This window comes from Anabrus simplex, chromosome 7 (genome assembly GCF_040414725.1).
Source record: "Anabrus simplex isolate iqAnaSimp1 chromosome 7, ASM4041472v1, whole genome shotgun sequence".
NCBI classification, from domain to species: Eukaryota; Metazoa; Arthropoda; class Insecta; order Orthoptera; family Tettigoniidae; genus Anabrus; species Anabrus simplex.
In genome coordinates, this window is record NC_090271.1 from 70,604,944 (window position 1) to 70,631,265 (window position 26,322).

Genomic DNA, 26,322 nt, shown 5'->3' on the forward strand with positions numbered 1-26,322 from the left:
AAGAAAAACTTAACAGTTTGTTTCATTATAGTTTAGCACTCACCCACAACATCTGTTTTGTTGACTGAGTACACCATAGAGGAAGGAGGAGAAGTAGAAACAGGTACTTTGATAGTTCGCATCTCAAGCCTGATGGGCACAGCACTACCATCTGATGTACGTCGTTTCCCACATATGTATGACAGTACCTTTTGTTGGAGATCAGCGGGCAACTGTAAACAACAAATACGTTAAAATCTAGTCATTAGCTAAAAATAGTAGAAGCCCCATTTTATAAATGCTGCAGTTGTGTCAAGAAACAAATGTGCACGATATGATTGATTGAAATTGGAAAGGAACAAAACAGTGAAGTTCTCTGTCATCTATACTGTTTATAACTGTAATTGATGGTATCACAGGGGCAGCAAAAGCAGCATAATATGGTAGAACAAGACTGAAAATAACATTATTGTCTGATGATTCTGAGAATATGATATGATTTGGAGGAACAATGAGAAAGGTTCAAGAACAATTTGAAGGTTGAAAAAAGGGAAATTGAAGTACAAATTACACATGGTAGTAGAAATTGCACATGGAGATTACAACTTTGAAACACAGTTGAAGCAAGATGACTGCGTCAAGCATGTCACTTCAAAATGGAGACTACAACTACAACATGTCACTACTGAATAACACCTCGTCAACCAATAACTTCCAAACATTAACTGACTTTTACCGTCAAGATCGTCTCTCTTTATATACACGAGCCTGGCAAGGGTTCTAGAAAGTTACATTACAAAATACATCTTCGTGAAAATTCTGGAGTGTCTACTACATCGGTTATAATGTATAGAATATTCTCAATCGTTTTTGTGCCTATTACCATTCTGGAAGTTACAGTGTGTTTCACTATTATGGATTACAATTTATATACAGTATACAGGTAAGAATAAATTATAATATTAATTTACAGGTATTTACATTAACTGAGCTGATATAAATGTCTATATACAGTGCACATTTCATGATATAACCTCAAGAACAATGCGATCATATCGTATGTGCACATGATGTAATAATAATAATAATAATAATAATAATAATAATAATAATAATAATAATAATAATAATAATAATAATCTGTCTGCTAGGTCATCAGCCCAGAGGCTGGTTGGATCCTCAAATAACACCACCAAAGGCTATGCAGTTATAGGGAAACTGCAAAAACCAATGGCAGACCCCAAATGAGGCGTACTAGGCAAGATGAGGAGTGAGGTAGTTTGCCATTGCTTTCCTCACTGGACCAGAAGGTGCTACTGCAGCACGACTGATCCTATGAGCAACACTTTTCATAACACAGACACTAGTTGTGCTCCAAATGTCATTACTCAGCACCACCCATACGCTAGCAGCTTCTATACTGTCACAGCCATGGATGAGACTGGGACTTCGGTGGAAGGTACACTTTGATCTGGCCTGGGCCAAGAGATGGATACAAAAGTACTGCATCCATCAAGAAATGGTAACAGGCCAAATAATAATAATAATAATAATAATAATAATAATAATAATAATAATAATAATAATAATAATAATAATAATACCAACAACAACAACAATTATTCAAGCTCGATATCTGCATTGGTTACCCATGGGCGAGAGAATATTGTTTTCAAGTTATACCTGTTATCGCTCTTGCGTCAAAACGAGTGGCTGATTGAATGTTCAAATTTAAAGTTACAGAAGATCACATAAAAAAATTTAAAAAATAATTTTAAAAAATTAATACAACAATATGCTGCAATATTTTTTGTGATAGTCTTGTGTACTTGTTATTTAGAATCCGTGTTATTTAGAATCCGTTTCTCTTCTCTATTTTCAATCTGATCTTTAGTAATTTTCAATTCATCTAAGTCCATTTTCATTTCTTTAAACCATGTGTTTTTTTTGTTTTACTATTTAAAAAGAAATCAAAAAGTTGTTTCAGGAGTCTAGTATTTGGTAAGCAGTGTATGTTCCAAAGAATGCAATCCTCCATTTTCGCATCATGCAATCCTCCATTTTCGCATCATGTCAATGAACGATTCACGTTCCTTGTAAAGTACTGAATTTTGGCAAAAGTCTCCACTGGCCATCAATCTGTTTTGTTTTTTTAAATTATGAATTGTCTGAAGAATTTTTCTATCAACTTTCTGCAGTTTATTGTTGAATGGGTATTCAGTTTAAATAATGTTTCACTTGGCTTAACAACAAGTAATAATGTTGAAATTTAGCATTAATCGCAAGAGACTGTTTCTTGTAACTCGCCCAGGTAATTTGTTGTGCTCGTCTCAATTTTTGAGTTCTACTATCTATGGACGATTTCTCATCAGCATTCCAAGTTATAATCTCACAAGGATATTTATTATGAGTATTATTTAACATAATATGTGAAGTGTCAAATCGAAAAGATTGCATCATTTCTGTTTTCTCTAAAGAAATTTTCAACCCAACCTTCACTGCTAATCATTCCAATTCAATTTAAATTTAATTTAATTTTGCACAATGTGCATAAGTACAGTAGGGTAAATAATCTTAAATCTTAAGCACTTTCACAGAATTTCGCCAGAGACATTTCTCTGCGCTTGCATGTCAACCATGAACCGCAAAGCGTGTCATGATGTGTGTCAATGCATAATTAGCTTTTATCCATTCTCAGAAAATATTTCCTCTCTTTTTCCTTGCATTTTATGGAGCAGACTCTGGTATGCTGTTGATGGTAGGAATATCTCAAATCCTCAATGTAGAAGGAATCTCTGGCGAGTACATATGCCAGGTGTGAGGATGTAGACTTAGAAATACACTGAGTGGCCAAAAGTCATGGGAAGACACTGTATGTGATGTTAATAACGCGTTGCTCCTCCGCGAGCCCTCAAAATGGCAGCAAAACTGCAAGGCATCGACTCTACAAGGTGTTGAAATCGTTCTGGAAGAATCTGGCCCCATGCATTTTCCACTGTTAGTTGGTGTGGGGTTCGTGGAGCGTACACCAGCATTGACAGCATTCTATAAATGCTTGATTGGATGAAGATCGGGGGATCTGGAGAGCCAATCCATAGTCGTAACTTCACTGGAGTCCTCCTCTAACCACCTTAGTGCCACCACAGAGTGGTCACATGGTGCATTGTCCTGCTGAAACACAGCATCTACATCAGGGTACTCTAGCGCCAGAAAGGGTTGCAGATGGTCTGAAAGAATGTCCACATAACATGCACCTGTCAGCGATCCCTGCAACCGGACAATGGGGCCTACTTGCGACCATGAGAATGCCGCCCAGACCAGAATAAATGATGATGATGCTTGTTGTTTAAAGGGGTCTAACATCAAGGTCATAGGCCCCTAATGGTATGAAATGAGACAAAATTGAATGACAAATTAAAAGTCCAAAATTCTCCACTGACCACAATTCAAAACGTGAGGACGAAGAATGAATGGATGAACATGAATTTAAAACAATCAGTGGATGCGACCCACAATGCCTTACATTCACAGAAACTGACGTAAAACAATAGGATTACTGACCAAGGGACTGCTGCTAGAGCATAACACTGAATCGATGATGCTTGCAGTCTATAGGGGGTGCAAAATCCAAGTTATCGGCCCCTCATAACAGTAATTATCGGTAGGAAAGTAGAACCATGGTATTTGTCATGTTGCGGTACGAATCAAAAGTAGCATAGACTCGCAGTATTCCACACACAATGGCACTACTCACAGGTTATGAAATGCGACATATAATACAGACCTATGGTTTTTCGCACTTTGCGGCGCCATTTACAGGCAACGCAAACCTATGGCGTTCATCACGTAAGAGTACTACGGGGACTCGTATTATCCCGTGGTGTTCCTCATATAGTGGGTACTAATCATAGGCAAGGCAGAACTATGGTAACTATCATCCCATGGTCCCACTCATACGGTGGTACTAGTCACAGGTACTGCAAAAACCGACCACACGGTGCTCTTGTGTGCTACTAATCACAAACCTATTCAGTACCTAATATAGTTGTACTACGCGCAAGTAAAAGCGACCCATGATATTCTCCACATGGTGGTACTAATCACAAGTGGTTTCATGGTTCCAAGACAATCATCCATTAGTCGCCCCTTCTAGTCACCTCTTACGACAGGCAGCGGATACCGTAGGTGTATTCTTCGTCTGCGTCCCCCACCCACAGGGGTAGTGTGTTTGGTCTGCGAGAGGTATTTTATTTCCCTCAAGTCCGCCGGCAAGCCGGTTAGGATCCACCTTTCCGCCACCTGAGAAGCGCCACGTGGGAGTATCACCTCTCCCCCTGCTACGCCAGCGTAGTAGGTTCGTGGAGACCAGAAAAGAACCACCTACCGCCTGGACACAACCTTGTTGACATGCAGGATCCAAAGCTTCATGGGGCACACGCCACACTCTCATGCGCCTATAAGCTCGATACAACTGGAACCAGGATTCATCGGACCATACCACATGCCACCACTGTTCCATGGTCCACTGCCGATGTCCGCGGGCCTATGCACGTTGTTGAGCTCTATGTCGAGGTGTCATCAAAGGGGCATGAGTTGGTCGTCGACTGGTGAATTCTATGCGGAGCAGTTGCCTCCTTAGAGTCCTGCAAAAAATGGGTTCCTGACTCCCAACATTCAACTAGGCGGTGATCTGACTCACAGTAGACCGTTGAGCGCCCAGTATGGTTCTGCGGAGGCAACATGACATCCATTCGTTAAACACCAGTAGTCTTCCTGCACAGCGGTTTACGCATGTGGTAACATTCTATCTGCGATACTGAAGATCCACCCTCGACACTGTTGACCTCGGACACATAAATCCGCATGTTATCTCCGCAATGCTATGACCCATGCGCCGTCGATCATCCCACATTTAAAGTTGGTTAACTCGCGATTTGTTGCCATCTTCACGACACTGGTCTGTGACTGACCGCTCAGCTACACCACAGCTAGCGGCAACGCTCAGGGGTCATACACGGCACATTTTCTAATGGAACACCCCTTCCCGCGACTTTTGGCCACTTGGTGTACATAAGGCTATTTTCAGGGATCTTGCTTTTAATTTTTTATTTCCTTGATGTTCTTCTTTTTGAGTTGGTCCCAGATTGATGTCACTATTGGGGTGATTTTTACCTTCAAATTCTTAACGCAGTATTTAATGACAATTTCTGTAAATCTGGTATTCTATGATGTAGCTAATATAATACTGAATGTGGCAGCAAGTCAAGAATGGAAATCAACTTGCACTGGCCCATACTCCTCACCAATAAAGTTAAACTGTAATCATTATCAGCAGAACAAGGTTGATTTAATTTTTTTATGGAAAGTTTTAATTGGTTTACTTCCCAATTTATCGGCTGCCATTACAACAAAAAATACCATATTAAACCATATGATTTACATTGCAGAGGAAATATTTATAATGAGATTTATGTAGTCTACTAATGAAGACCGTATACACAATTTCTCAGAATCTGAAGGGATTCCTTCAGTGCCAATATACCTACAACTTGAGCTGCTTGTTTACTTATATTGTAGCAGATACAAAAGTCACAGAAGAATGTTGGAATTGATCGACTGCATCCCACTAGAAGACCTATAATAGTAATGTCCTTGAGGTTATGTAAGTTATTAAAATAATTCTCTGCAGGCACATAAATCATTATCATGATCAGGTAGCAATAGCTGATCTTATCAGTTTTGAATCAAACTGTGAAATCAATGGTGAAACCTGATCTCAGGATATCTATATTAACGTATGCAATGGATCATTAACACTAATTGTAACAGTCAATATGGACCAATTGGACCAAAATGGTCAAAATTGTAGAAGCAGACATATGGAGTGCATTCCTTGACTGACACGTGTCAAACTGCTGTGTGCTATTATGACTGCTTAATAAACAAATTGTGGATATTGCCTGTATGAGAAATGGACAATGCTGCAAGAGTTGAATGAGAAAATAGTTCATTCTCTATCATAAACCACCACTTTACTTTAATTCCCTTCCCTTTCCAACAAATTTGTCAATTTGAATCGCGCGCATGAAAGTAACATATTAACCTCATTTTCTCAAAACAAAAAATTGTCTCCATTAATCCCACTGTGGTATCATTCATTACATAACATGAATAGCATGTCTGAATTTTTCTCGCTTTAATTAAGATACAAATTGCAAATGGTGAGGTGAACTGTGGAGGATCGATCATATCTTCAATCTTTAAAAGTTGAAAAATTTAAACAGCTATATACATAGAAAATGAGTTTACTCTGACGAGAGAGAATATTACTGCTGAAGTTACCTTTGCTGTTTATGGAAAACTGAGTAGTATTTTAATTGAGGTGATTATTTTTCTGTTTTCCACATGGAGCTGAGTGAAACATTTGCTAGTATAATTCTTACCCAGTGCGGACTGGATTAAGGTTATGACAACAATAATCTTGTTTCTGTTTGATGATCTATTTATACGTTTGTAACAGTTATTGATAGGCAGATCTATTTCAGCTTCTGTGAAAATAATATGTTCAATATCAAACCTACGCAATGATGACCATTAGTGAGAGGACCATGTTACTCCACTTTCTTACAGAAGATCTCTTCATACCCTGTGTGTTCCATAGGCTCATTGTTGTACAGTGAACAATTATTATACTATTATTTGGCTGATAAAGATCACGGCCTGCGCTTCCGCCAAATTCGCTCGGACTGACTACTTCAGACCCCCAGGTGCACTACTGTACCTCACAAAACCATACATGACGAATGGTAGGATCATTTCCTGATTGTTATTGGTTGAAATTCAAAACTGGAATTCTGTATATTTTGAAACAGTTATATAAAATTGATGTTATCATAAATTAATTACTTTTCTTCAAAAGTCCACAACAAGAAGCAAGAATAAAATACAGAGTGGCTAATATGCTGCCATCTTTGAAGAAAGTTGAACCGGCGACTGTCATGTCTTAAATATATCTCAGTAGATGGAGCGCTGGGTAAGCGAGTACGGAGCAGAGTGGGAAAGTGAGATATTTTCACACAGATCTCAGTCATTAGGCATAACAGAGATATTTAAGTTGATGATTAAAATATCTGAATACTGATCGCATGAAAAGAGTAACTATTTGATGCATATAAGTTTTCCGTAAGCAGGTTCCTTACAGATCACAATGTAGGCTAATAAGCACATTAGGCCTGTAACATAAAACTGAAGAAAACTAAACACATAAGTTTGTTTTTGCTTGAAGCTACATATTGTTGAAAATTATTAAAACAATTATCATTTAATCACAAAGATGTGGAGATACCCATACATCTCCGATTTATCAACATACAGAAGAGTGTAGAGCAATGGTACAAGATTACATGTGGATGCATACCTAAAAACATACATACATTATCATTATAGACTGTTATGCCTTTCAGCGTTCAGTCTGCAAGCCTCTGTGAATTTACTAAACGTCGCCACAATCCTCGATTTGCAACTAGTGTTGTGGCCTCATTTAGTTCTATACCTCTTATCTTTAAATCGTTAGAAACCGAGTCTAACCATCGTTGTCTTGGTCTACCTCTACGTCTCTTACCCTCCACAGCAGAGTCCATTATTCTCCTAGGTAACCTATCCTCCTCCATTCGCCTCACATGACCCCACCACCGAAGCCGGTTTATGCGTACAGCTTCATCCATCGAGTTTATTCCTAAATTAGCCTTTATCTCCTCATTCTGAGTACCATCCTGCCATTGTTCCCACCTGTTTTTACCAGCAATCATTCTTGCTACTTTCATGTCTGTTACTTCTAACTTATGAATAAGATATCCTGAGTCCACCCAACTTTCGCTCCCGTAAAGCAAAGTTGGTCTAAAAACAGACCGATGTAAAGATAGTTTCGTCTGGGAGCTGACTTCCTTCTTACAGAATACTGCTGATCGCAACTGCGAGCTCACTGTATTAGCTTTACGACACCTTGATTCAATCTCACTTACTATATTACCATCCTGGGAGAATACACAACCTAAATACTTGAAATTATTGACCTGTTCTAGCTTTGTATCACCAATCTGACATTCAATTCTGTTGGATTTCTTACCTATGGACATCAATTTAGTCTTCGAGAGGCTAATTTTCATACCATACTCATTGCATCTATTTTCAAGTTCCAAGATATTACACTGCAGGCTTTCAGCACAATCTGCCATTAAGACCAAGTCGTCAGCATAGGCCAGACTGCTTATTACATTTCCATCTAACTGAATCCCTCCCTGCCATTTTATACCTTTCAGCAGATGATCCATGTAAACTACGAACAGCAAAGGTGAAAGATTACAGCCTTGTCTAACCCCTGTAAGTACCCTGAACCAAGAACTCATTCTACCATCAATTCTCACTGAAGCCCAATTGTCAACATAAATACCTTTGATTGATTTTAATAATCTACCTTTAATTCCATAGTCCCCCAGTATAGCGAACATCTTCTCCCTCGGTACCCTGTTGTATGCTTTCTCTAAATCTACGAAACATAAACACAACTGCCTATTCCTCTCGTAGGATTTTTCAATTACCTGGCGCATACTGAAAATCTGATCCTGACAGCCTCTCTGTGGTCTGAAACCACACTGGGTTTCATCCAACTTCCTCTCAACGGCTGATCGCACCCTCCCTTCCAAGATGCCAGTGAATACTTTGCCTGGTATACTAATCAATGAGATACCTCGATAGTTGGTGCAATCCTTCCTGTTCCCTTGCTTATAGATAGGTACAATTATTGCTTTTGTCCAATCTGAAGGTACCTTACCAACACTTGCTAATTTTACTACTCTATGAAGCCATTTCATCCCTGCTTTCCCACTATACTTCACCATTTCAGGTCTAATTTCATCTATTCCTGCTGCTTTATGACAATGGATTTTATTGACCATCCTTTCCACTTCCTCTAGCATCATTTCACCAACATCATTTTCCTCCTCCTCATGAGCTTGGCTGTTCGCAACACCACAAGGATGATTTCCTTTCACATTGAGAAGATGTTCAAAATATTCCCTCCACCTCTCCAGTGATTCCCTGGGATCTACTATGAGCTCACCTGAATTACTCAAAACACTGTTCATTTCCTTTTTCCCTCCCTTCCTAAGATTCTTTATTACTGTCCAGAAAGGTTTCCCTGCTGCTTGACCTAGCCTTTCCAGGTTGTTACCAAAATCTTCCCATGACTTCTTTTTGGATTCAACAACTATTTGTTTCGCTCTGTTTCTTTCATCTACGTACAAATCCCTGTCTGTCTCGGCCCTTGTTTGGAGCCATTTCTGATAAGCCTTCTTTTTACGTTTACAGGCTGCTCTCACTTCATCATTCCACCAAGATGTTCGCCTTTTCCTATCTTTACACACAGTTGTTTCTAAGCATTCCCTTGCTGTTTCTACTACAGCATCCCTGTATGCCACCCATTCACTTTCTATATCCTGAACCTCCTTACTGTCTACTGTTTGAAACTTCTCACTAATCATATCCATGTACTTCTGTCCAATTTCCTCGTCCTGGAGATTTTCTACCCATATTCGTTTGCAGACAGATTTCACTTTCTCTACCCTAGGCCTAGAGATACTTAGTTCACTACAGATCAGATAGTGGTCTGTATCATCGAAAAATCCCCGGAAAACTCGTACATTCCTAACAGATTTCCTGAATTCAAAGTCTGTTATGATATAGTCTATTATGGATCTGGTACCCCTAGCCTCCCATGTGTAGCGGTGAATAGCCTTATGCTTGAAGAAAATATTCATAACAGCTAAACCCATACTAGCACAGAAGTCCAGCAAACGCTTCCCATTCCCATTAGCTTCCATATCTTCCCCACATTTACCAATCACCCTTTCATATCCTTCAGTTCTATTCCCAACTCTCGCATTGAAATCGCCCATTAGCACTATTCTATCGTTGCTGTTGACCCTGACCACGATGTCACTCAATGCTTCATAAAACTTGTCCACTTCATCCTCATCTGCACCCTCACATGGTGAATACACGGACACAATTCTAGTCCTAATTCCTGCAACTGACAAATCTACCCACATCATTCGCTCATTTACGTGCCTAACAGAAACTATGTTGCGTGCAATGGTATTCCTGATAAAGAGCCCTATCCCAGACTCTGCCCTTCCCTTTCTAACACCCGTCAAGTACACTTTATAATCTCCTATATCTTCCTCGTTATCTCCCCTTACCCGAATATCACTTACTCCTAGCACATCCAGATGCATCCTCTTTGCTGACTCAGCCAGTTCGACTTTCTTTCTTCCATAAGCCCCATTAATATTGATAGCTCCCCATCGAATTCCATTTCGTTCGCCAAGTTGTTTCCAAGGAGTCCCTCGCCTGTCAAATGGGGGTGGGACTCCGATACTCCCATAGGTCCGAGGCTTGCTTAAAGTGTTCCGAGCTCGGTAAATTCATGAAGCAGGATGCTACCCTACTTGCACATAGTCCAAGCGAGGATCTCTCCTCTAACGGGTTATGGACCACCGGTGAATTGTATAGTCCTAGCCGCCTGAGCACAAGGAGGGCCACAACTCAGAATATGTCCGAGATGCCCACTCCCATTCCATAGCAACTGGTATCCCAACTCTCAGAACCACTTACTAGGCCACTCAGCTGTTGGCCATGGTTCACGAACTAGGACGTGACTACAGTAATCCACAAACATGAACCATACCTAATAACAGCCAAGGAAAAATTTAAAAATTATCGAATTATCATATTTCCAAGGCAATCCTTCTATACCTCCTGTATGGGGGAGACTCAGGCGTAGAACACATCCATGATATCCTCTGCATGGCATAAGAGGCAACTAAAAGGTGTGCTGTTGTGCCTTGAACTTACCTTATGTACCAGCCCTTCATATCACACTACCTTTCGCTGGCCTGGTTCTCCATAAATTGACTGCCATTTTGAACGATAGCTGACTTCTCCCCCCTCCTTGACGTCACTCTAATGTCTCACACATTCTAGAATGAACTGTTGATTATATAAATATGCCTCGCTTCACACAGCTGAGCAGGTTGAACAAGAGGCCGTGCCCCGCTAGATGTGCGAGCACATCACACTGAACAGAGCTGGTTCTCTAGTCCCTTCGACTGCTGCTATTTTGGTTTCAGGCGAGACGTAGAGATCAAAGTCTTGTAAAACATCCTTGCATTCATCTTTCTATGTAATGACGGAGTTGGGAGAGTCACACAATTACATGGCACTAAAATTCCCTTGTGTTTTTTGGCTACTGATCCTTGATGCAACCTGGGACTTACACACATTACTGTATTTTGAACTGGCTTCACTCTTCAAGCAAATTCAATCTTCAAGTGACTGCCGTTACTCCTGTTAGAACCTTTTCGTGCCAGTCGTGTCTCTCGGTTTCCTCATTCCCGTACCGTCTCCACCCCTCCTCTTGTTTGGAATTTTGTATGATTGATATTAGGTATTTAAAATTTACGACTAATTTGTAAAGAAGTTAACTACCGTTTTGATCTATCTCTCTGGTGATTCTTTTGAATTGGGTTACTTATTCAGTTAAATTTATGAGACTTGTTAACGATTTGGCATAAGCGTTTGCACATATAAGGATCTGGATTAACTATATAAAGTATTTATACTAAACACACTTTATATCACTTTCAATACTTGTCTCACTTATCTATCGAATTATATTCGTTATGCTTTGTACCCGCTGGTCGGTTGTGAACACATACGTATATCTATCCTAGTAAAAGGTTGTGGTTGTTATTATTATCGAAATTATCTTTTCATTTCATTGTATATCTTGTTACAATCCCCTATGTCCCAGATCCCTCTGGGCTATATTACACTGCACACAAAAGTGTTTAGTTACTATTATTATCAGTAATATTGATGTTAAACCTGTACTCTATTTTTGAACCATAGCCTCGGCCTAACATACTGACACCACATGCTGGCAGAGTACTGTAATAACCTAGCAACAGTTGACAACATAGTAACACTTCATAACAAAGGGACGACCTAGGAATGATCGAATTAGAACCATAAGACTACTTGTAATTAGTACCATCACACGAGGAACACCATTGGTTGCCTTTACTTGCTAGTAGTACTATTATGTTAGGTACACAACAGGTTTGTGATTAGCAGCAACAGAGGGTGAATCAGTATGGGTTTTACAGTACCCGTGATTAGTACTACCAAATACGGAACACCATGTTCTTACCTTCCCTGTGATTAGTACCATCGTAAGAAACATCACGGGTCTGGGTGTCGCCTGTGATTAATACCACTATATGAGCGACATCGTGGGTCTGCGTTGCCTGCGATTAGCACCCACTATGCGAGGAACACCACAGAATAGTAATAGTACGAGTCCCTATGATTAGTACACCTATGTGAGGAACACCATAGGTTTGCGTTACCTGTGCGTATTACATTACCTGAGAGTAGTACCACAATGTGTGGAACACTATAAGTCTACGTTACTCATGATTAGTACCGCTACATGAGAAATACCATGGTTCTTACTTTCCTAGTGATAAGTACCATTGTGAGGGGCCGTTGACCTGGATTTTGGACCCCTTTAGACAAGCAACATCGATTCAGGATTGTGCTTTGGAAGCAGCCCCTTGCTTTAAGATAGTTTCTGGGAAGGAGAGGGATTGTGGGTTGAATCTACTGATTGTTTGAAGTTCATAATCACTGTTAGTCTTTTCTTTTAAATTCCAGTCATTCCAGTCAGAGGATTAATTTTGGAATTATTTTTAACTTTCAATATTGTGAGTTGGATCTGCTGATTATTTTAAATTCATATTCATCCATTCATTCTTCTTCACTAAGTTTTGAATTCTGGTCATTGGAAGAGTTTTAGACTTTTAAATGGTCAATACATTTTGCCTCATTTCGTACCATCAGAGGGCAATGACCTAGATGTTAGGCCCCTTTAAACAATAAGCATGATCATCATCATCATCAAATCTTCTATGCAAATGTTTTTAATACATAAAATTTTCAATCAGCAAATTGAATTTATTGATCTGTAACAGTCACCTTTCTCGATTCAAAACAGCCCTCTGATTCACATGAACTGATGCTTATTTACTAGTTCCGATTCATTGTCCCTTGAAAAGTGTTCATTTTGTGTACACATGTGCCTTATGGTTTCTCTCTTTTTTTTTGCTTTACGTTGCACCGACATAGATAGGTCTTATGGCGACGATGGGACAAGGAAGGGCTGGGAGTGGGAAGGAAGCGGCCGTAGCCTTAATTAAGGTACAGCCCCAGCATTTGCCTGGTGTGAAAATGGGAAACCACAGAAAACCATCTTCAGGGCTGCTGACAGTGGGGTTCGAACCTACTATCTCCCGATACTGGATACTGGCCGCACTTAAGCGACTGCAGCTATCGAGCGCGGTGGTTTCTCTTTTTAGCTCTTGCATAATAGCTCTGCATCTGTGGTGCAGTCTAATTGTAAAATACTGCTTTCAGAGAAGTTTTGTCAGGCTGGCATAGTGGGGTTGTTCACTGAGCTCAGTGGCAGCAAATAAATGACAGCACTGTAAAGCAATAGCCTTGTAAGTGACTAGAGAACTTCAGTCTATCTTCAACACAAGGTTTTTTGTCACATTTTCACTACAGTGGCTGTTTTCTTTTCTGAACACAATTTTAGCCACATGACAATTTCACATCATGAGCTGGATAAAGAGGCTTATGTTTTACATTTTTCTAGGCAATAAGTTCTTTCTTCTCTTTGGAATGCTCAGCAAAAATAACCTCCAGACAGTCGTGTCATTTAATTTATTTCCCAACTCACAGCTGACATTTCCTTCTATGTACTCAACATCATTTTCAGAATACTTGGCAAGTGATTCATAGTAATCTTGAAATGGAACTGTAGTAGATAAGAGAAGCACATCACTTCCTGATGGTTTACAATTTGCAAATCTGTTCCAGTAAGCCCTTTATGTATGATGATCTGAATTACTTGCATTGTGATTATTTTTTATTTCCTCCCCTATTATGAATGGATGAGAAGAGCAATGCTAAATTGCGAGTATTACCTTGGGCAGTAAATGTCTCCTTTCATTAACACCTGATCCCATAGAGAAACACAATCTCTCTTAAAAATGTTCTGAACAGAGAGTACATTGCTGTTTAAAATATCAGTTTTCTCCCTTCATGTTATTCACTTACAGCCTAGTCAACTACTTATGTTTTAGCCTAGACGCACACCGTAAGAGACGAAACTGTTAGCGACAAAACATCCCGAGACGAAACCATTGGCAAAGAAATCTTTTGCTTACACTTTCTTTGACGCTATGAAATGCCTAGTTTTTACCTGGCATTGAGAGTCAATATGGTGTGCGATGAAGAGGGGGCTGTTATTTTATATTATTATCTCCTATGTTTAGAGGAGGAAACAACAGTTTGTCAAAAGTTTTGGATACCTCCCATTATATACGAGTTTTATATCGAGTTCTGTATCGACGTCAATTATACATACATAAAGAAATGCTATAATTCCACCTTTTCAATACAATAAAATGCTGTCCTATAAAAAAATAAAAAAACCACAACATTTCTATGTTTTTGGATGAACTATGGGAAGATAAGAAATTCAATTTTACGTGAATGAGTATAAATAGTTCAATCTCGTAAACATTTCGTAACGTTTACATGGAATATTGAAATAGATTTAAATATGGTTACCGTACTCAATATACACCTGTAAATGGGTATCCAGGTCTTATTGTGTTTTAGTTGCGTTTTTCTCAATACGGTTACAGTGGCATGTAAAAACAAAATGTAAGGTAATGAAATACAGTAAATCAAAGAATATGGGTAAATATGTGGTAAATATGAAAGCTGATGCTGCGGATGCTCGATCGTAATTTGTTTCACAAGTGTTACTGGCATGCTGGGTGTGCGAATAGCTGATCTCGCTGGACATCGTACTTTGCGAGAGTCGAGACTGTTGGTTACGGAAGTCTACCTCGCTCACATTTGAGTTCCGTATCTGTCCCGTGAAAGTGTTGTCCCAATAGTAAACGATGGATTCAAAATAGCATCTGCAGTCATTTACTGTGTGTGAGAAACTTAAAGTTGCAAGCGAAGGTGAAATATACAGAAAGTACAATATTGATGAATCATCTATTCGTGATTTTCGGAAGAAGAAGGAAAAACTTCTAAAAAGTAACTGTGATCGCAGAGAGTACCACGGACAGAGTGCAGTATTTCTGGACATTGAAGACCGACTCCACAAATTTGTGATAGCAAAACTTGAGTTAAGATATGGTGTTTCTAGTGAAATGTGTCAATTGAAAGCACTAGAGATCTCAAAATAACTCAAAACACAGGGTTTTACTGCAAGCCGCAGATGGATCTGAAACTTTTATCGGAAAAAGAGATTGTGCATTCCGAGATGTACGACTATTTCACAGCATCTTCTTGGGGCGTATGAAGAAAAATTAACAGCTTTTCGGCGTCACATTATTCATTTGAGGAAGCAAAATTCTTATTTGTTGTTGCAAATTGGGAATGCTGACCAGACACCTGTCTATTTTGAAATGCCGTTGGAAAATACAGTGGATACGAAGGGTTCTAAAAGTGTAATCATCAGAACAGGTGGTAAAGGAAAAGCAACGATGCACGGTAATGTTGTGCGTATTAGCGGATAGAACCAAACTCCCTCCACATGTGGTTCTGAAAAGGAAAACACTTCCGAAAGGAAACTTGCCGTCCGGTGTTATTGTTAGAACACAGGAGTCCGGCTGGATGGACAGTACATTAGTTGAGGACTGGGTGAAGTGCGTTTGACAAAGTCGCCCAGGAGCTTTGTTACAAAAACGAAACATGCTTGTGCTGGACAACTACCGAGGACATACAACTGATGCCGTAAAATATATGATGAGGAAAGGAAAAAACGATCTTGCGATAATTCCCAGAGGACTCACTTCTATTCTACAGCCAATGGATGTGTACGAGAACTGGCCTTTCAAAACTGCAATGAAACATTTGTACACCGAATGGATGTCTGATGGTGATCACGCGTTAACACCAACCGGACGAGTGAAGAGGCCTGAAGTGGGACTAACATGCAGCTGGATCAAGACCGCATGAGTGCGCATTCCTAACGATCTAGTGTCCAAAAGCTTTAAGAAATGTGGAATTTCAAATTCAGTGGATGGTATGGAGGACGACTATTTGTGAACAAAAAGCCAGCGATGAAAATTCCTATGGTGAAACTTCAGATGACGACGGTGAATTGTGAATGATCTGAGTATTGGACAGATTTTATTTACAATTTTTGTTATGATTTTATCAATTGTAAGCTATTTGAATTTATATTTGTGATATATATGAAGAAAAATAGGTATGAAATTTTTTTTCTTCATATTTTGCCGTCTCAAATTTAGGGTGCGGGTCTCATTCGGTGGCAGGTGGTATTCGGGATTATACAGTACTTATTAGGGTTAATTGCTGGAAAAATTGAGACACAAAACACAAACTATAGGAGGACTGTCTCACCTGCAAAAAGGCTATTCATTACTTGTAGGCAAGTGTTTTATAATATTGTTTTTAATTTCTAAATGAAATCACAGAAAACACAAACTGGATACAACTGTTATTTGCCTCCTAGCAGACAACTTTTCAAGATATAGTAACACTCCTTTAAAAAAAGTTCAGAAGAAACAAGTCTGCTTCCTTCTGTCATGATTCAGAAACTTATTGCAAGAACTTGGTCATCGAAGCAGCCAACACTTCAGCTGGAGATGGTTTCCTTTTAGTTGAAGAAAATGGCTTGAAGAATTTGAAAGGGATTCTGAAGGATTGTGTCTTCAGCAATGTCTTGTTCATCAATCAACACATCTCTTTCTCCACCTCCTCCTACTTTGCCCCCTTTATTATCAATGTTTGAAACCATTTTGTTGTGCTGATTTACATAATCATTAAAAAAACTCATGGCATCTGCTGCTAAACACTATTTCTTCTTTTTGTTGCCCCCACTGCTACTAGGCAGTTTTTTAATGTCTCTCAAATATCTTGAATGACTGAATCTCAGGTTATGCCATTTCATGCAACAATCTGAAGCTGAAAAACATTTGTTAACATCTATTTAGTTTTGATGATAAAACGAACTATTAATTATAATATATATTTGTAATTTATAATACTCGGTATTTTAGTGTATGTGCATATGTTGTTGACAATATATTTCCAAATATCTAGCATCTCAAAAGAGATTTCACTACTATTTTCGTACTGGGAAAATTGCTTTAGAAACCTGTGATGCAATTTGGGACGTACTGCATCTGTTATGTGATTCCAGCTACTGCTGAAAAGTGGGAAGAAGTGGCAAGACATTTTGAAGAACTGTGGAATTATCCCAGTTGTAGTGATGCTATTAAATGAAAAAAATGTGCCCCTTTAATTTCCAGTTCCCCCTCCAGGTGCTTCTACACTTCCTCTAAAGCATTACTTTGTCAATTTTATATATTTTTCATCTAAACAATGTTATGTGGCTGAAGATGTTGATAATATACGAAACATGTACCACTTTTGACTATTAAAAATTGCCTTAAGCAATCATTGTATCGACTAGGTGGAAAATAAATAAATACTTAATTGTGAATCTATAATCAAGGTTACTCGATACAATTGAAGATCCTCTACGTAGTGAGGGAGACTAGTAGCTCCTTTTTTGAGATATTATGTGGAGCCACAACAGTAACCAGACACTATACAAGAAGGAGGAAACTAAAGCACCACCCACCCCCTGTGGGAGGGGAGGCGTAAGAATACCCCCACGGTTCCTAGCTCAAGTCAAAGGCTTGGAAGTGGAAGTCTCACTCACACCTGCCAGAGAGTCATCCATGTTACCTCCGTATGGGTGATACAGTGGTTTGGGTGATGCGGGTGCTGGTGATTGAGGTGAAAGCTCAATACGGTGTGCTGGAACCAACACATCACTTTGCCCTATGTAGCCTGAATGAGCGCGGGTTGGGAATGGGGCAAACCCAACCTAGGGGAAACCCATGGCTGTGAACTCAGTAGTGGGAATGCCAAGTGGGAATCACGTGAGTATGTCTACTGAAGGTGGAACAAACCTGGTCGGGTTCGGGCCAGGGGTGAACTGCTGGATGGACGGCTGAGGGGCGTGGCACTTGTTACAGAGAGCCTGAGTTACGGGAGGACAATGTCTGGCAGAATGCCTCATCATGGATGGAGAGAACGCCGCTCAGGACCCTAGAAGGGGCAAAAACCCTACGTCATATGGAACCATGTACATTCCAAATGAACCACCCAACATATACGAAGGGAAGCTATGGAAGCTCCAGAAGAGCAAGTCCAGCAGCAGGCCCAAGAGGAGAATATGGACAGAAGTACCAGAAGGGCAGGCTGACACCAAATCTGAAGAAGAAACAGAAGAAGCAACAGGAAAGCAGACTTCTGGACAAAAGGAAACAGGAGAGTTCAGTGAGAAAGACCTGAAAATATCAGCATCGCAACTAAATAGGATGCATATAGATAGAACACCTCGCACAAGTGCCTACTGCAAGGAAAAGAAGCTAAGATATAGGCTGGGACTTGGGTGAAGAAGCAGCCAAGGAACAGGGATCGGTGAGACGCTACGCCAATGACTACGCCCAAAAGGCCAAGGTCGGAGGAAAGCATGCCATCAAGTTCAGCTACAAAACCACCCTCCAAGAAATAGAAGGAAGAAATAGTCATGTCTTTCTCGGAAAGACTATCCTCAGTTAAGGTTGCAATAATACCTAAGATCTTTCCAGATGGAAAACTCAAGGAGGAGGATGTGACTGAATTGTCATCTGCTCTGATAGTACAAATGAAGCTGCTCTCAGACAGATGTCTGCCAGGCTTCCTTGAGTCACCAAGGCTGGAAAGTGGAGCTATGGTACTGACCTGTGCAAATCCAGAAACGAAAAGTTGGCTGGAACAAACAGTATCAAATTGTAACCCCCACCTCCTTTTGACAAGATGAGAGTGGAGGATGTTCTTGTCGGAATCAATCAAACGATACCAAACTTCTAACGCAAGAGTGGAGAGTGCTGAATGCCACTTCAATCGACAAGACAGGAAGGACAGTCGTTTTGGCCCTTGGTGAAAGAGATTTTGAAGAGCTCAAAAGAGAAGCCTTAAGGCTAAGCTCGGACATGGGCAGATCAAGTTTCAGGTCATCAAGGGATAAACGAAACCCAATGTTGATAAAGATGGTGCTGAAGGTCCTTCAGGCCAATCAACATGTTTTATCTATAAAGGCTCCGGGGTCAGATGAGATACTTCCGATACTTTTACAGGAAGGATGGGAGATACTCGTCAATGCCCTGACGGACCTCTTCAGAGCTAGTCTAGCTTTAGGGTACGTGCCAAAATCATGATCTGAAGCTAAAGCAGTATTCATACCTAAGCCTGGGAGGGCAAATTACACCCAATCCAAAGCATACAGACCATTATGTTTAACCTACTTATGCTGACAGCAATGGAGAAAATTCTGAATAAATATATCAGAAGAACGGTGCAACTGAACTCAACGTTACATGAAAATCAGTTTGCATATAGACCAGGCAGATCCACTGAAGTAGCACTCCACCAGTTGGTTTGTAAACTAGAGGAAAGCCTACAATATAAAGAAATTCCACTGGCGGCATTTCTAGATACAGAAGGAGCCTTCAGCAATACAACTTATGACTCTATGATCAAAACACTGGAAAAGAGCAGGGCGAGTAAAACAGTCGTCAAGTAGATTAAATCCATGTTAGACGGAAGGAAGAAAAAAGCAACCCTGGTTGAAGAAACACTGATGGTTAGGGCCACCCGAGGCTGTGCTCAGGGAGGAGTTCTTTCTCCTCTGCTGTGGAACCTCGTGGTGAACAAAATCATAGCCATACTCAACAAACAGGGTTTTTATATGCAAGGATACGCAGATGACCTAATGATTGAGGTACGAGGTAAGGTGATGAGTATTATCCAGCACCTCATTCAAAGATCACTTAACCTTGTGGAGAAATGGTGTCAGGAAGAACAACTATCAGTCAACCCGAACAAGATAACTCCGGTCCCTTTTACAAGAAGGAGAAAATTAGAGGGAAAGAGATCACCACCGCCGTCTCGATCCTCTTATACTGCCTGCTCTATGCCGCTAGTTTAGCACAGGAAGGCGCGACTACCAATAGTTCTCCAAATCGCCGTAAGAGTGCAGCAGTAGACGCACAATCTTCGCTGTCAGTGTGGGTGTAGCACTGTATTATTGGTGCATGCATGTGTGTGAAAACCTGAGTTATTTTGTACAATGAGTAAACGTGTCTGGTCACTTTCGTTCGTACAAGATATATTTTGAATAGAACTGTGAAATGAATTAATTATGTTATGTTTATAGATATTTCAAAAGTGATTTTAAGGTGTGGGTACTTGTTTCTTTCCGTTCGTGCAAGGTATATTTTTCGTAGAACTGAAACTTCAGATTCTTTCCCCGAAATATTCCACTGTTGTATACCATTTTGCCAATCTCGGCAAGGTCGTTCGCAGCCAGAAAATATACGACTCCATGAAATACCGTCTAGAACAGAATTGAGAGAAAAGCGGCTGTCGGCTTTATCTAGGCAAGGACCTAATGAAGGAAGTAATTGGATATCCTCAGATTAAGCTCGCATCTGTGCCTTTACACCTTATTTCAGAATTTGATGGAGCCTCCGCGGCTCAGGTGGAAGTCGCCGGTCTCTCACCGCTGGGTTCTGTGGTTCAAATCCCGGTCACTCCATGTGAGATTTGTGCTGGACAAAGCGGAGGCGGGACAGGTTTTTCTCCGGATACTCCGATTTTCCCTGTCATATTTAATTCCAGCAACACTCTCGAATATCATTTCATCTGTCATTCATTAATCATTGCCCCGGAGGGGTGCGACAGGCTTCGCTAGCCGGCACAATTCCTATCCTCTCTGCTAGATGGGGGCTTCACCGAGCTCGATAGCTGCAGTCGCTTAAGTGCGGCCAGTATCCAGTATTCGGGAGATAGTAGGTTCGAACCCCACTGTCGACAGCCCTGAAAATGGTTTTCCGTGGTTTCCCATTTTCACACCAGGCAATGCTGAGGCTGTACCTTAATTAAGGCCACGGCCGCTTCCTACCCACTCCTAGCCCTTTCCTGTCCTATCGTCGCCATAAGACCTATCTGTGTCGGTGCGACGTAAAGCAACTAGCAAAAAAAAAAAAAAAAAAAAAAAAAAAAAAAAAAAAAAAAAAAAAGATGGGGCTTCATTCATTCCATTCCTGGCCCGGTCGAATGACTGGAAAAAGGCTGCGGATTTTTTTCCAGAAGGTGATTAAAGCCGTGGAGGATAGTGGATTCCTTGTGATAAAAATTGTGAAGGACAATCACAAAACGCCTTCATGTTTAGACATTTTGGACAACCTCAGATATCCAGACGACAATATTCCAATGAAACTAGAAAAAGGAAATCAAATCCTAACTTGCGGGTACCAGGTTCGTGTTGTTGAAGAGAGGATGGAGTGTGACATTTGTGTCAGCAACATCTCACTGCCTAGAGCTTCGACACCTCTAAATGGAACTGATTATACATCAGGACAGAGGAGGAGTTCGACACCCAAAACCTAGTTTTGTTGCTCTGGTGAAGCATCTCCAGGAGTTCGTTTAAACTGATGTGCCCTATTGTCGAAGTCCTTCAAGCGTACGAGCGTAATACGAGGACTTGCGACGTCTTCCCTTTCAGAATACTGGGCGAGTTGGCCGTGCGGTTAGGAGCGCGCAGCTACGAGCTTGCATCCGGGAGATAGTGGGTTTGAACCCCACGGTCGGCAAGTCTGAAGTTGGTTTTCCGTGTTTCCCGTTTTCACACCAGGCAAATTCTGGGCTGTACCTTAAGGCCACGGCCGCTTCCTCCCCATTCCTAGGCGTTTCCTATCCCATCATCGCCATAAGACCCATTTGTATCGGTGCGAGGTAACACAAATATTTTAAAAAAACTTTCAGAATGTGTTTTGTTACAGTATGAGGTCAAAGAACATTAGCAAAATGTTAGTGATATTATCCTCGCCAAGTTCGTAAGACCTCTATTATTTCATATTGCGTTGGCAAGAACACAAAAAGTACGGTACCACTCCAAGCCTTCGTCCAGGAAAATCTTTAAATTGTGCATGAAGAGGCCAACTGCGACTTCGTGCAGATAATATTGCCGATATTTAATATTACTGATGTAATTTACGAGCTTAAGTGAACATATGACCATACTGCATAGTGTTTTGTAGGCTGTCGTCATTAGAATCAGTTTAGACCATTGTGCGTCTATGTCTGCCATCTAGCGGAGAAATTTTGTCGCAGCGTAGTCGCAAAAAGGCTCGCATAGAGCAGGCAGTATAGGAGGATCGAGACGGCGGTGGAGATCACTGAAGCTCTTTGGGCAAGAAGTATATATATGGAAGAACAGGCACTGCACCTATGTGTAGTGCTAGATAAAAATCTAACCTGGAATCCACATATAGAAAGGAACATAACCCGGGCCAAGAACTTTCTTTACGGGCGAGTTTGCCGTGTGGTTAGGAGCACACAGCTGTGAGCTTGCATCTGGGAGATAGTGGGTTCGAATCCCTGAAGATGGTTTTCCGTGGTTTCCCATTTTCACATCAGGCAAATGCTGGGGCTGTACCTTAAGTAAGGCCACAGCCGCTTCCTTCCCATTCCTAGGCATTTCCTGTCCCATCATCACCATAAGACCTATATGTGTCGGTGCGACGTAAAGAAAAAAGAAAAAAACTTGTATGCATGTAAGTGGTTTTTGTTGACTACTCAAAAGCCTTCGATATGGTCAACAGAAAGGTATTAATAGATAAACTGGAGGAACTAATTGGAAGAACAAGCACGACGACCCTGATATTGAATATACTGGCAGAAAACTATATACAGATAGATGATGGAATAGGCATATCTGACTGGCTGTACAGAGGAATGGTGTCCTTCAAGGAGATCCACTCAGCCCTATCCTGTTTAATGTTCTCACGAACGATGTCACCAAAGGAATGGTAGGAACAAGCACATATGTATACGCTGATGACATGGCCATCGCAGCGACAGATATAGATAAACTGCAAGTATCGCTAAACACACTATGTGAATGGGCGGAGAGAAACGACATCCAGATAAATGAAGAGAAGACGGAATTGGTAGTTTTTAGGTAAGGAGGAAGACTCATTGAAGCAGAGAACATCAAATGCAATGGCAAACTACTCAAGGGCCTAACAATTTTAAATATCTCGGTATCACAATTCAAACAACGGGAAAAAGTTTCAGTTTACATATAAGATCTAGAGCAGTGGCGGCCACTAGGGCTATGAAAGAAATCAAAAACATCACACGACTATCGATTAGCATAGCTATGGACCTGTTTAAACATACTACCTGTTCTGACGTATGGCCTAGAATTAGTGGGAGAATACCTCACGTACAAGCAGCTGGAAGAACTGGAGCGAGTAAAGGCTAGATACCTGAAGAGAATTTTACGAGTCCCGCAGAATGCAAGATTGAGGCTAGTGTATGAGCTAACCAGGGAGACCTTCTTAATAGAGGATCTGAGATGCGAGCTCATACTTTCAGCTAGTACCAGCTTCAAACAGCTTATACAAGATCTGCATGAGAAGAAAAACAACATACCGGAGGACTCCTATGCAACATCTGCTATGCAAGACAGGACCTGGATGGAAGCTAATCATGATATGCGACATGTGACGACGAGATTGGCAATCCATGGTTTCCACCGCAAGATGTGCTGCAACAAATTATTTCACGAACCAAATGATGAATGTGAGTGTGTGAGTTGTGCTTGGAATTCTGTGATAGATACCATATTGTAAAATTCAGGAATAGACAGAAATCCATCGTACCTTATAGCAAAGAAAAGTAATGTAAATGTAATGTAATGGTATTGTGCACGGCATGTGCGTGTTTTCAATAATAATAATAATAATAATAATAATAATAATAATAATAATAATAATAATAATGTGCTTCATCAGCAGCATATTTTCCACCCACTTCCTGCAGTAAGGCCAGACATGCACAGACACTGGCTGGAGTTATTAAAAAGCCATAAAAAATACATGTTGGAACCGGTTTTAACAACTATAAAGGGATTGCCAATTAACGGTGTTACATGCAATAGTTGCAAAAAGGGTTTTGTAGTTGTTAAAAATGTCATATCTGAAAGTTTCAATCTGAACACTTATATGGTTAATTAACAGAATAAAGTTAAAACTTCAAAAACTATACATGAAATAAGTACTGCAGCATTTACAATACAGGATTTGTGGAGTGGGACCAAGAAGAAGTTTTCCTCTATTATTTACACACTACATACAGCAATAATACGTCAAAAATATAAAATAATAAGCGAGGAAAGAAGTAGCAATAATGTTGCTCACGGTCTTGGCTAATAAATGAGATGTTCTCTCTGTCCTTCCAAATTGTAGAACTTGTTGAGTGCAATGCGCCCAATTCCTTCGCGACACTCATGTTTGTATCCCCATTTTGTAACTGCCATATTATTTGGGACTTTTCTTCAATAAGCACTTTCCCTTTCTTTTGTGACATCTTCACAGCGATGCCTGCCTTGACTATTTAACAGACAGGCTGATTTGAAATCTGCAATCTACTAAAAACAAGAGTTCAAATATAAGCTTCACAATGTTGTCAGCAGTCCCCAAACACGTAACAAACAAAAATCAATATTGGACATTGTAGTCGATACATTTCTCCAAAAATGTGATAAAAATAGAAGGCAAGTCCCAGAAATATATAAGTATCTGGAATGGAACACAAATTTTAAGGTGGGACAGAACACACCACTTATGCCCTTATGAGTACAAACAAAAGTCGCGACATTGTCAATAATCAGTCTGTCGATAACACTTTGTTTATTTTTATTATTCGAACTAACAGAAACTAAGTTCCGAGAGAGTAAACTCACCTAAATTAGTCATTAACATCTGCTGCAAGCTACATAGAACTAATACTTTCAAAGTGGAGAAATCAATCTTACAAAAATACACAAATATTTCACGTTTACAATAAATATCTATAATAATAAAAGTGTTTGTCTGAGCACAATGCCCAGCAAAATCTATAGGACGCAGAGATCTGAAATTCTGAACATACGCAGATGGAAAGGGGTTCGAATGCACCTCGAAGCCGGAATTTTCATCTTCATTTCCGTTGGTAGTTATGAACGAAAAACCATCGGAAAACATGTATTGGGATATGACAATTCAACGTGCTGTCACCAAGATCATATGCATAGAGACACTGTCGCTAGGCAACGTATATAAGGTAGGTGGAGAACACAATTCAAAGAGCCATTTTATGTCCATAGCGTAGGAAGCCGTTTTTTATCTTATATGGTGTGAGGGCATATGACTTTGTTGATGGTGATTCGTCCGTCGGATGGGGATGTAAAGTCTTGAGCTATTCAAGAGGAGTGGGCTATGTGCCGGCGCCAGGTTTCATCCTCTTCATTCTTACTCTCATGTCATTCATTTCATCTCATTAACTCATCTGATTAGGTTGACGTCATGAAAGATATCAGGTCGTAAAACCTTGCTACGAAGTTCACCTCACTTCATACCTAAACCTCGTAGAGAAAGGACACAAGGGTTGGACATGTATACATTTCGAGGAAATATACAGGACACAAGATAGACGATAAGAATAAACAAGGAATAATACATATATCAGTCAAGATACAATTTTAAGTCCGTGGCATAGGAAGCCATTTTCCTTCGGTCCATGATGTCTGTCAGTGTGCAAGTGTGCGATGCCCAGCCAAATCAACGGCAAACAAAGATCTGAAATGTTTTCACCTGAGACGCATGGCTGTGTCTAAGTGCAATTCTTGCACCAAGACATGAAGCTGTCAATGTCAAATAAGCAACACTCACAAGAATTATCTAGTTACCATGATGTTTTTCAACTAACTCAATCTCATATTTTATTATTTCATTTAGAGAAACCATAGGCTATAGTAAAGAAGATTAGATTATAATAATCATGCACAGATCTGAAACTTTCAACATTTGTGGCCACAGCATTTCATCAATTACACATGGCTATGTCAAAGAGCAATTCTTGCTCCAAGAAGTGAAGCTGTCAACGTCATCAACAAGTAACTTTTACAAGAATTACCCGATGTTCTACAAAGTTACAAGTCTATCGACTACACGGCAGAGCTTTTGAAAGACTTGGGAGTCACCTGGAGTATCCTTGAACATCTTAGAG

The 26,322-nt window shown here is 40.2% G+C and overlaps 1 protein-coding gene across 3 annotated transcripts in view; it reads right to left on the minus strand.

Annotated features, from left to right (window-relative positions):
- Positions 1-26,322, minus strand: part of LOC136877256 (uncharacterized) — a 158,786-nt gene that overhangs the window by 54,897 nt on the left and 77,567 nt on the right. For all 3 annotated transcript variants that reach the window (XM_067151126.1, XM_067151127.1, XM_067151125.1), the window contains exon 6: positions 44-212. In XM_067151126.1, the coding sequence (XP_067007227.1) occupies positions 44-212 (169 nt within the window). The remainder of the gene's footprint in view (positions 1-43; positions 213-26,322) is intronic.